The sequence below is a fragment of the Plectropomus leopardus genome, chromosome 8 (assembly GCF_026936395.1).
Source record: "Plectropomus leopardus strain MGB_pleo_1.0 chromosome 8, ASM2693639v1, whole genome shotgun sequence".
NCBI lineage: Eukaryota > Metazoa > Chordata > Actinopteri > Perciformes > Serranidae > Plectropomus > Plectropomus leopardus.
Genome location: NC_142183.1, coordinates 14,411,301 through 14,423,510, shown reverse-complemented (window position 1 = coordinate 14,423,510; position 12,210 = coordinate 14,411,301). Strand labels below are relative to the sequence as shown.

Below are 12,210 nucleotides of genomic sequence, written 5' to 3'. Positions count from 1 at the left end.
ACAAACACTATAAAACTCTGTTCTCCCAATAAAAGGAATTGCGTCACGTCCAGCTAAGTAAAATTTCCTGAATGCTGCAAAAGACACTTCCTCATTCCCGCCGTCCATACTTGTTTTTCCAGCAGGTAGGAATGTGGTCATTCAACTCCAGGAGGGAAACCTCTCCTCTAAACTTCCTCGACGACGCAATTTCAGTCGCTGTATGCTTTGTTTCTTTTTGTCTCATCACCTTTATACCTGCACAGAGGAGGCGGGAGGAGGAGTCCGGACGGGAAGGTGGAAAATAAAAGCGCAGAGCAGGCTGAAGATGCAGGAAAGCTGCTCCTGCTGCTGCTGCAAGATAAAGAGCTCAACATGGGGAACTGGATTATCAACAATGGACTTACATCGTTCATACTGGTGAGCTCTTCTTATGTACTCTTTAGGAATTTAATTTGTCAATTCGCAAAGATGACTAAGAAGACAAGAGTGGGGATTTACGCACAACTCCTGTGCGCAAAAAGCCGAGTATCACAAAACAAAACAAAACAAAACATAAATGTGACGAATAAATAAAATGAAGATTGAAGAAGACTGTAAATGTGTGATGTATCCTATCTGCAGGTGGTGTGGATGGGCATCAACATCTTCCTTTTCGTGTGGTTTTACCTTTTCTACGATCTGAGGGATGAGTTTTTCTACACGCGTCATCTTTTAGGCGTGAGTATAAACAGAAGAGACGTCAGCTGAGTATGGAGGTAAATTTGTCTCAGTGTTATTTGTGTGAGAAGATCGACAATCTGAGTGTAAATGTGCTATCTGTAAATATAAAAACAACCTCCACAAATACAAAAAAAGTAAACTCACTAAAATATTTTTCAAATATAAAATAGACCTGCAAATACACAAATGCATATAATAATAATGATAATAATACTAATAATAAAGACTCCGTGTGAATGAAGTGCAAGTCTGCAAGAGAACAACTGATATTCATAATTAAAAACTGTAATAATGTTGTAATAATGATATTCATAAACACTATTCATTTACTTGCAAATTAATTAAATGTATTCATGATTTTTTTTTTCAAAATAGTCTTTTGAGGGGGTTTTTAATTTGTGAAAGTTGTTTTATATTTACTGATAAATTGTCGATCTGTTGACAAAAATAACACTGAGATAAATCTGTCTCTATAGCTAAGATGCTTGTTTAACCTTTTTAATTAATTTATATTAACATTTTTTATTATTTCAGTCTGCCTTGGCCTGGGCCAGAGCTCCAGCAGCCGTCCTCAACTTTAACTGCATGCTGATCCTCCTGCCGGTGTGCAGGAACCTGCTGTCTCTGCTCCGAGGCTCCTTTGTGGTAAGATCAGGATGTTTGAACGTCACAGCAGGGCGAGGTGCGCTCAGCGCGCTCTCTCTGTCATTATCTTTTAGTAGTGGAATATTTTCAAGCTGGCAAACAAACTAGTTTGACTGTTGTTTGTCCAGGAAACCGATCCCTAATTTCCTTCTTTGGTATTAATTTATTTTTTTAAATAATTTATTTTTAATTTTACAATAATATTAAGGACATACAAAACAAAGAAAAGTGGAACACAGAACAAAAAGAAAATAAATCAAAAAGGCCACCAGCCAGTTTACAAAATTACATAAATAGTCTTCCAAAAAATGTTGTCATAATAACAACTCAAGAGCAAGGTAAAGTAACGTGAATAAATAATTGAAGTAAACACAAGACAGTAATTTAGCCAGGCAGATCAGAGTGCCTGTCTATGGCTGTGGAGTATTCTTTGGTATTTATAAACTTTTTTTGTTTTTTGGAACATAATGTTTATTTAAATTTGAATTATATATAGTTACTTTGTCAGGAAATAGAGAGAGGAAAAAACTATTCACAGTTCGGCAAACATACAAGTAACTAACATACAAGTTAAATCATGGCAACGTGCATTTGTATAGAGAGGAGTCTCCAAAAAATAAATAAATAGAACAAAATAAAAATACATAAAAATAAAATCAATAACTACAGGAGGTCATAGATTTAAATCTTTACCTGGAATTTTGCCATTATTTTTTCCTTTAATTACACTTTCATTTACTGGTCTTGCCATCAGTATCTGAAATTTTTTAAAGCACATTTAATCATTACTATAAAAGTCAAATATGTTGAACAGTTATAGAATCTGTGGCATCGATAGTCTATGAAGTCACAGTTTGAAATTGTTTTGTTGAATTTCTGTTAAATGAGAATAAATCGAATAAACGCAACAGAATCAGTGACTGCAATGTTGTGATTTGACAGTTTAATGTGAGTCAGGAGGCAGAGCTCTGTTACGGTGGCACACTAAAACATTTAATATTTTAAAGACGAGGCCACAACAAATCGAGCCAAAAACTGGATAACTCATGTTTTCCATCTCACCTCCCCTCCCTGAACAGACACAGGGCAGGTAGGTTTCAGTAACACGTAGAAAGGTGTTCTTTGTCTATTTTTTCCTTTTTTTATCTTTTCAGTGTTGCGGCAGATCAATGAGGAAACAACTGGACAAAAATCTGAGTTTCCACAAACTGGTGGCATACATGATCGCTCTGATGACAGGTGAGTATTTCTCTTTCAGTCTTTCCTTTTCCCTGACAATAGCGTTTGTTGAAAGATGAACATTAGTAATATGTTAAGTCACAGCACTAAAAATGGCTCTAGTTTTATCTGTTGTCAACATTTAAGTTTATATTAGAGTTCATGCGTATGCAGCTTATTTGACCACTGCCATCAGTCTTTTTTTTAATCTATTTTTTTAAATTTGTGCTTTCTGCGCTGATTAAATACAATGTACTTTGTGTGTAGGATTCAGGTGTAGGATTCAGGTGATATGGTTAGTATTTCCCATTGTGTGCAAACTCGTCTGACTCATAGCTTATCAGTGTTTATCAGATTGTTCATTCAAGCTTGACTCAGATTAGTAAAGTGGAAAAAAAGGTTGTCAGTGTTTCCTGGTGGTGAAGTTTAAGTGAGGTGGTTGCAAATGGGAGAAAAATACTTTATACTGTATATCACCTATGTAATCAGAGGTGTGGACTAGACGCACACATTTCATTACTTTAGACTAGAAAAAATACAAAAAGAATTGCAGCTTTACTTTGACCCTAGTGACTCATGACTTCACCTGGACTTGAGCCTTTTGACTTGCAAATACTTGCTACCTTTCCACCAAACCCAAAAATTAAAAAGTATGTTCAAAAATGCAAGAAAAGGAGCACTTCCTGGACTCAAAAATCAGTCAGTTCAAGGTGCTCTTTGGGTGGGGAAATACTGAGATTTTTCAGTCCCTGTATGCCGAAACGTGTAGGAGTGTTTTTAAGGTCCATCATGACCATGCGGTAGAAATAAAGGCATTTTAATATTTTTAAAAAAAGAGTGCCTTGTTTTCTTTTAGAGTTTTTAAAAAGTATGTTATTTTGAAAGTGTGAAATGAATAATTTCATTTCCCTTTGATTCCAGAATCAGCTAATATTAACGCTACTCATTCCCAGCATGTCGACAGAAAAAATTATACCAAAAATGATTTAATTTACATGCAAAACTATGAGGTTGTCAACCAAAAAGTCACTGCAGATTTGCAGTATGCAAAATGTGCCGACAAAAATTACAGACAGAGAGGCAACAACATCCAATAGAGTTGTTTTAACAAATGAATACAAATTTTAAAAGGCATTTTGATTAATGGGGTTAATTTAATGTATTATTCTGTTGTGAAAATGGCATTACGTTTGGTAAAGAGCTTATTACGACTTGTTTAGGACTAAAAGCTCGAGTTGAGTGAAAAGACTTGAGACTCACTCGTGACGTACAAAACAATGACTTCACCTCCGCCCTTTTATAGCATAACAGATGTTTTCTCTTTGCAAATACAACACAAATTGTGATTGTCTTTTTCCACAGTACTTCCTCCTCACCCCACAGACACTCAGACAGAGTCACTCAGTCAAAATGTTAAAAAAGGTTGTGGTTAAGTTTTGGCGAAGGGAGTGGTTAAATGGTAAACAAAGCCTAAAATAAATATTGACTGAGGGCATATTTAAAGAGTTTCCCTTAGAGTTCTTTGCAAAGATAGGAGGGAAACGTAACCTGCAAACATTTTAGTTACTTTTCATGTAACTAAAAACTGACTTCTGAGGTATTTAAGAACAAATTAGACACATCCTATCTCAAACAGAAGCCAGATTTCAGCAGGTAAAATGAATAAAAAAGTGAAATCCTGCAGCTGCAATAACGTGTCTCCTCTCTGTGTCCTGACAGCCGTTCACATGATCGCCCATCTGCTGAACGTGGAGTGGTACAACAACAGCAGACGAGGAGTTTATGATAAACTCTCAATGGCTCTGTCCAACCTGTCGGACGAAGGAAACACCACCTATCTGAACCCAATCCGCGTCACACACATCGTAAGGATTTGTAACTAAAGAAATAAGACACAAAATCCCTTCATGTCACATTGTTTTTGCAGGTAAAGCATAAGCGAGATTTTGGGCGGGGACACAGGGAGCACGTCCCCCTCAGTATTCAAAAAATGTGCATTTGTCCTCCCAAAAAACCCAACACATAGCAGAGGACTTATTTTTGGCAAAATTAAAAATGTTTACACCATCAATTGATGTAGAAAATACACAAATCGACGCATAAAATTCACCAAAATGCAATAAGTTAAGTATTTGATGATTTAACTTTTTTGGTGGACGACCTCCAAACCCCTCATTACATATGCCTCAATACCTTAATAAGGAAAATTAACAACAGAAAAGGAGGGGAGAAAAGAAAAACATAAGAATAAAAACTAATCTAACATAATTTAGAGAAATACAATTAAATTAATTTAAGAAAATCAAAGACAAATTGTACAAAAGAGCAGCAAAACAAACCAATCAATAGACAGTAACCCAATGTAAAGAAAGAAACTCATGAAGAATTACATGAAATATTATTTAACATAATACTGTACATTTCATATAAGTCCAGAAATAATTAGACATCATGAATTAATTTCCTTTTAAAACATTTTAAGGATTACGATTACTCCATTTTTTTTCTCTTAGCGAAAGCTTCTGTGTCCACGTTGTCACTCTCTTCTTCCTCTTGTGTCTCAGGATGCGCAGCAGACTCCAACCTACTTCGTCTTCACCACCATCGCCGGCCTTACAGGCGTCATCATCACGCTGGCCCTCATCCTCATCATCACCTCCTCCATGGAGGTCATCAGACGCAGCTACTTCGAGGTCTTCTGGTACACACACCATCTGTTTGTCATCTTCTTCGCTGGTCTCGTGTTTCACGGAGCCGGGTGAGAAAAAAGTCTCTGCTGTCTTTTCTTTTAAAAACATTGTCGTTAATCCAAAGAGGGTTTAACTCGTTTGTTGCATCTGCAGGTTCATCGTGAGGAGACAAGTGAAAACAAATCCACCACACAACTTCACCTTATGTAAAGACCGCAGTGATGAATGGGGACGGATTTCTGAGTGTCCCATCCCTCAGTTTGGAGGAGGACCTGCACAGGTTCGTCTTTTTGAAGCTGAATTTTAATCTGTTTTATATTTTTAAACAGACAAGTTTCCCCCCCTCTGTTTCCATGTTTCCATGTGGTATTATTGTTGGACCTCAGAGTCTAGCATTGGGGCTCTTTTTCTTTTGCCAAGTGGAGTTTCCACAGTAACTTCAGTTTTTCCACTGTCTACCATTTCTGCTACTGGGGATACTACTACTGTGGGAACTGGCTAGCCATGGATGTATAAGTAGAACTGGATACAGTGTTGCGGGGGGCTGTTCATTCCTTTTAAAGTTGCTCAGTGCAGCCCCCAGGGAAGTAGCCAATTCATTGTAGTGGCCAAACTGTGCAATTACAACTTCCACATCCATCATGTGATGCCCTGTGACCCAACTAGGGGTCGACAGATTATAGGCCTATCCGATTATCAGCGCAGATATTTTGCATTTTGCCAATTATCTGTATTGGCCTTTTATTTTAATATTTGCCAATAAAATTAATTAATTTCAAAATACAAAGAAAATGTCAGCATGGGAGGAACCTTTACTTTGTACAACCTCGGGAAGATGATGATGATTAGCTAAAACAAAAAAAAAACTTGTCTGTTTCCACTTTAATTACTGCGACCACCTGCAAAAATAAAAGCATTATTTATGATTTGCTTTTATTTTCAGACCTGGTGGTGGGTGATCGGCCCGATGATTCTGTATATCTGTGAGCGTGCGCTGCGTTTCATCCGTTACATGCAGAGGGTCCAGTACAGGAAGGTACGTCTGATTCTTCTTTTCCTGCTGAGTTGTTTTAGAAGATGATGTGATGGTGACCCCACCTGTTTGCTTTTTTTTTAACTTCCAGATCGTGATGCATCCGTCGAAGGTGTTGGAGCTGCAGCTGGTGAAGGACGGTTTCAAAATGGAGGTGGGTCAGTACGTCTTTCTCAACTGCCCGGCCATCTCCCAGCTGGAGTGGCACCCGTTCACCATGACCTCCGCCCCCGAGGAGGACTTCCTCAGCATCCACATCCGCTCGGCTGGAGACTGGACTGACAAACTCATCGACATCATGCAGCAGCTACCAGAGGGAGGTCAGGGACCCAAGTGAGTACTAATTTTAAAAAAAGCCCACACATGAAAAAGAGGTTTTGATGGTCTTCTGCCAGAACAATTTTAAGTGTCAAACACTTAATTTCCTGCATTCTGGTGAATTTCTATGCAACAAAAAAATGCACATATTCCAAATATTTAGGAGGGGCGTGTCCCCTGCGTCCCCCACAAAATCTACCCTTATGAGTGAAGATAATGCAGAAAAACGACAGTTTTTATTCCACATGGATCTAAATTTTTTGGACATTTGTCCCTTTCCTAGGTTGTTTGTATGTGATTGTGTTTGTAACAATACCCATTTTTATTTAAGTCATTGTTTACCATGTCCTTTTGGGTGCTTTTGTAGTACATCTTGGCTGCATAATGCCAAATTCCCCCCTTTTCTTGATCAAAACTTGTCCATAGCCCCCACAAATAGCTTAAAACAATTCCATAGACTGTTTTAAAAATAAGCTCAACTACTGTGATGTAAGCTGTTGGTTTGTGAACTGCAGTTTTGAAGCCCCAGGCTCAACATTTTCAACATTTCAGCAACATCTTGGTTATTCTGAGCCAGAGGGTACCATATTTGGGGGCTCGGAGTTGTGGAAACGCGAGGTGTGGAGGAACAATCAACTATCTTTCATACCACACCTTTAAATCACTGCGTACCATGTCCTCTTGAGGTTGAGGGTGATTTTGCATCACTGCTGGGCTGCATTATGCCAGCCTTTACCCCTTTTCCTGATGAAAACCGACTCAAACTGTCCGTTGCTCTCATAAATCTCTTAAATTGAATCTAGTGACGGGCGACACAAACAAGGTCATGCTATAAAATCTGTGGTAAGTGGCATTAGTCTATTGCTGCATACTTGTCCTTATATAAACAAACATTAAATAGTGTTTTGACAAGGTCAAGATTTACTTTGAACCGCAGATTGGATGACTTGGAGAATTTAAGAGCAGAAAAAAACAACAAGAAAACATATTCAAAAATTGTGGTAATTCTGTGAATTAAATAAATAAATGTAAATGTATAATTGTGATAAAATATAGTTCTCTTGACATTTTTCCCAAACTTAAAAAGAAAAAATCTAAATCTACTAATTTCTTACACTTTGTGGGACATTAATGCCAAGTTGTTCATTGCCCTTTTCCCCCATGTTTTAAAAGAAATCAAACCATTTTTTACAGGATTTAAAGGTTTAAATACTCATGAAAGGCAACTGAATGCACCAAAAGAAAAGCGATGTTGATCCAGGGTACAAAGAGTTAACTTCAAACACTTTTTTTCTGTCACCTATTGTTTATTTCCCTGCTTAAGTTTATTTATTGTTGTTCCTCAGAATGGGCGTGGACGGGCCTTTTGGCACAGCCAGCGAGGACGTATTCGACTATGAGGTCAGCATGCTGGTCGGCGCTGGCATCGGGGTCACTCCCTTTGCCTCCATCCTCAAGTCCATCTGGTACAAGTTCAAAATCTCCAACCCCAAACTGCGCACCAGAAAGGTATCAACTCGAATCAGTCTGATTTTGACATTTAAACCTGTAGGTCCTGTTATTGTCTTTTAAATAAAGAGCGCCTTGTGTTTTCACAATCCACCCATATTAGACGGCGAGTCATCGGCTGCTGTTTTGTAAAGAGGATCATTGTTTAACACGCTGCATCTGCTTCCTGGTTTCAGATCTACTTTTACTGGCTCTGCCGGGAAACACACGCCTTCGAGTGGTTTGCCGACCTCCTGCAGGTGCTGGAGAGAGAGATGGAGGAGAGAGGGATGGGGGATTTCCTCACCTACAAACTCTTTCTGACTGGATGGGATCAAAGTCTTGTAAGTGGATGAATAAGTCACAGTGCAAGGTCCAGATAAACAGTGTGTTCAAAGGAAAACACCACCTAAGCTAAGAATTCCAATATGTTATTTCCATGGCCTCAGAAAGTTTAATCCAAGTTTGTGGACAAATCAGGAAACCAAACATGGAAGTCTCCAACTTGTGATGATGGTGATGTTTTTTTTTTCCCCAAATGGGATTTATTTTGTTGTAGTATTCTCAGTTCTGGAAAAAAAACTGTATCCATATACTCCAAAACAGTCCGCTGGGTGCTCTCTGTGTCATCTAGAACAGTCCAGATTTCTTCCTCTTTAGTTCAAGGTCCACACATTATACAGTACCACATATTCAATTTAATTTCCCAAAAACACAAATAAATAAAAACATATTGCAAAAATAAACAGAGACAGCACTTCAGAATAAAAGCTCTGTGCTGGAACTTCACTGTACTTCAAAATAAAATGTGTTTTTTTACAAACTTGACACATTTGAGAGACACTTTTCCTTTTTTTTTTATCATGTGCAGGATGACATCAATAATTTGCATTGTAGTTGTTCATGTTTACTAAGGTTTATGGACTGTATTAGACATTTTGAAAATAAGTGTAGTTCCCCTTTAATTAATTTTTTTTTTTGGCCACAGGCTGGTCATGCCTGGGTTCACTTCGATGAGGACACAGATGTCGTGACTGGGCTCAAACAGAAGACTCACTATGGCAGACCCGTCTGGGACAAGGAGTTCGAACAAGTCCGCAAAGAAAACCCCACGTAAGATAAAATTTTCTTTGTTAGAAATCATTTCAACAGTGGTGGAAGAGAATTCAGATCCTTTACTTAAGTAAAAGTACCAGTGCAACAATGAAAACATAAGAATACTGTGATAAAAGTCTTACTTCAAGAAAAGCACAAAAATGTCACCAGCAAAATATAGGGACAGTTCACCCTAAATTAAAAAATACACATTTTTCTCTTAACTGTAGTGCTATTTATCAGTCTAGATTGTTTTGGTGTGAGATATCAGCTGTTGAGATGTCTGCCTTTTTTCCAATATAATGGAGCTAAATGGCACAGACAACTACACCTCCAAACCATAACCACACATAGAAGGAAGTTGCTTTTTAAGCAAAACACTCTGAATAATTGTTGGTCTTTTAATTTGGAAATTATTTATTTATTAATTAATTAATTAATTAATTAATTAATTAATTAATTAATAATACTAATAATAATAATAGTATGTTTTGTTTTTTGGTTTTTTTTGCCCGGCAGACACAAATAGTTCCGCAGCAGCTGGAATTGACAGCTGTTGCCTAGCAACACAAAACCTTTTCCCAGAAATTAGCTTGCTACATTGTGTTAGCTAGGTCTACACATGAGCAAACTGTTGTAAAATATACGCCCGTTTTGACTTTGAAGTGGGTAGGAAGTATCCTTACCGGCTTGTAACTGCAGTCTCCGCCGCCTGCGGCTGAGGAAACTCTGGCACCTGTCGCCAGTGAAGGGCGAGGGCAGGTTAGTGTCCCTGCCGGGCAAGCATCTCTCACCGTGCCGGGCTTAAAAGGGTCCTCGTCTCCGCGGCACATCTCCGGTAACGCAGCTGTGTAGTCTCTGGAGCACCGTAAGGGGTTAGCCAGCTAGCTATACTGGGGGAGCTAAGCTAAAAACAGCAGAGCGGGTAACGGCTCCAGGTAAAGTCCTCACCGCGGCAATGTAACCGAGCGTCCCGGGTTCACCTAACTGGTTAACTAATAAAACAAAAAAACAAAAAAAAAAAAACGAGAAGACGGCGCCAAAACTCCCACACAAGCACGAGCCCCGAAAATAGTAAAGTTTCCCTCACTACTTTTTCCCTCCTTTACGGCAACTCCCGAGGGACACACAGTGAGCCTAAAACTACCGACCGTAATTAACGGTTCAGAACAGCGGGGAAGCGGAGTGATACATGAAGAGTAAAAAGTCCCTTTGACCCTTTGATGTTGTGTTGTTTGTCCTCTGTCAGAACAATTTTAAGTGTCAAACACTTAATTTCCTGCATTGTGGTGAATTTCTATGCAACAAAAAAAATGTACATATTCCAAATATTTAGGAGGGGCATTAATATTATGTTGCAGAAAATCTATTTTCTAATATTATTTGGTTTTTCACACTTTCTCAAGGTCAATTTTTATTCTCTTTTTTATTTTTTTTCAACTTTTTTTTCATATTATTTTCAGGTAATTTTCTCGAAAATTCTTGCCAATTTTTGTGCCATTTCTCGTTAAGTTGCTCATCGCTTTCTTTCCATGTTATTGAAAGATATCGAGCCAATTTGCTCAGGTTTTAAAGGGTTAAGCATTACAATGTGTAGGCACCATTTTACTGTAAGACCTGGCCAAGTAAGTCCCTAAGTACTTTTACTCAAGTATGAAGTTGAATTGTGTATTTCCATATCTGCTACTATTTTATTTTGAAGTTAAATATTTTTTCTCCTACATTTATCTGACGTCTGGAATCGAAGCATTTGAGTGGATTTTACTGTTTCTTTCCATCGCTGCTTGTTTTTTTTCTGTTCGCATTAAATGTTTAACCTCTGATTTTTAACTCTTTATTTTGTTTTTGCTTGTTTTCAGGTCTGTTGTGGGAACTTTCTTGTGTGGCCCCGCAGTTCTCGCAAAAGTCCTGGAGAAGAAATGTGCAAAATACTCAGACGTGGATCCTCGGAAGACCAAATTTTACTTCAACAAGGAAAACTTCTGAGTCACAGGAGAGAAGTTTCTTTTAATGTGTGTGCTATGTAAAACTACTAATGATGACAAAACTGCCCGACAACCTGTTGCACTAGCTGGGTGTGTTTTCACACTCTAGACTTTACTGCTCACTGATAAAGAGGCAGGGCATGTTGTTTTATCAAAACGACTCAGGGACTTACAGTCTTTCTTCATTTTTTTCAGCCATGATGACATGAATCACGGCCACATAATCCCCTCTGACTCATTTACGGTCTAATTACACTCTGATGTTTGTAGATTCAGATCATTAACTCATAGCCTCAAAGTTTCTGACAGCCTGAGGTGATAAAGATTGAAATAAGTATTTTACTGTTACATCAGAACCTCAAATGTTTTTGTTAGCACATCATTTTGAAAAACTTTTTTGCACAAAGATGAACTTACTAAGACAATGCACAATTACTTTTTCTTTTGGGTACATAAATTCATTTACTTTTTATTACTAAAGCAGCTCATAGAGGGCTGTAAATAAGGAATATTTCTTTTTTTCCAATAATTTGCTGGATATTTTGTGAATTAAAAAAAAAATATTGTCCATATATTTTTTCAAGATTACAAGTTTTTGTTTCTCTTTTTTTCCAACATACAACAGAAAAAAATCCTAATTTTCCTGGAAAAAAAAATGCCAAACTTGGTTCATTTCCTGTGGATTGATTAATGGTTTTTAGCTCTGAATCATCATATTTCGACATAGCCTACGATCAAATATACTGTAAATATGTTGTTGTGTTCTTGAACTTTTGTCACTTTTTTCTAGAGCTTTACTGGTTAAGGAAATGTTTCTTGGAAACAGACAATGTTTTATTATTACCCATCAAATTCACTGGTATTTCCTTATCAGAGTAATAAAATGGCAAGTAAACCAGGAGGTAGACTTCTTGTCACATATTCTGCAGGTAAAATATCCTCAAATGACCTGGAAGGGAATTATATTTTAATATTTGCTGTTTTTAATCCCCTTTCTGTATGTACAATCCTATTTTTAATAAATTTAAAAAATGCT

At 37.6% G+C, this 12,210-nt stretch overlaps 1 protein-coding gene across 2 annotated transcripts; it reads left to right on the top strand.

The window, feature by feature from the left end:
- On the top strand, positions 1-12,210 carry nox1 (NADPH oxidase 1). 2 transcript variants are annotated; one of them, XM_088080925.1, is made up of 14 exons: positions 1-125; positions 246-399; positions 604-699; positions 1,237-1,347; positions 2,502-2,586; positions 4,285-4,430; positions 5,130-5,323; positions 5,409-5,535; positions 6,199-6,291; positions 6,380-6,621; positions 7,953-8,115; positions 8,292-8,438; positions 9,083-9,207; positions 11,049-12,210. In XM_088080925.1, the coding sequence occupies exons 2-14, from the start codon at positions 355-357 to the stop codon at positions 11,173-11,175; spliced, it is 1,701 nt and encodes a 566-aa protein (XP_087937051.1). In that variant the 5' UTR covers positions 1-125; positions 246-354; the 3' UTR covers positions 11,176-12,210. The 2 variants fall into 2 exon arrangements, with proteins under 2 accessions (XP_087937051.1, XP_042349696.1); XM_042493762.2 differs by lacking the exon at positions 1-125 and having other exon boundaries at positions 223-399.

Coding starts and splice junctions, on each gene's coding strand:
- nox1 (XM_088080925.1), top strand. CDS start 355: ATGGGGAACTGGATTATCAACAATGGACTTACATCGTTCATACTG. Junction 700..1,236: donor ACACGCGTCATCTTTTAGGC/GTGAGTATAAAC, acceptor TTATTATTTCAG/TCTGCCTTGGCCTGGGCCAG. Junction 6,622..7,952: donor GAGGGAGGTCAGGGACCCAA/GTGAGTACTAAT, acceptor GTTGTTCCTCAG/AATGGGCGTGGACGGGCCTT.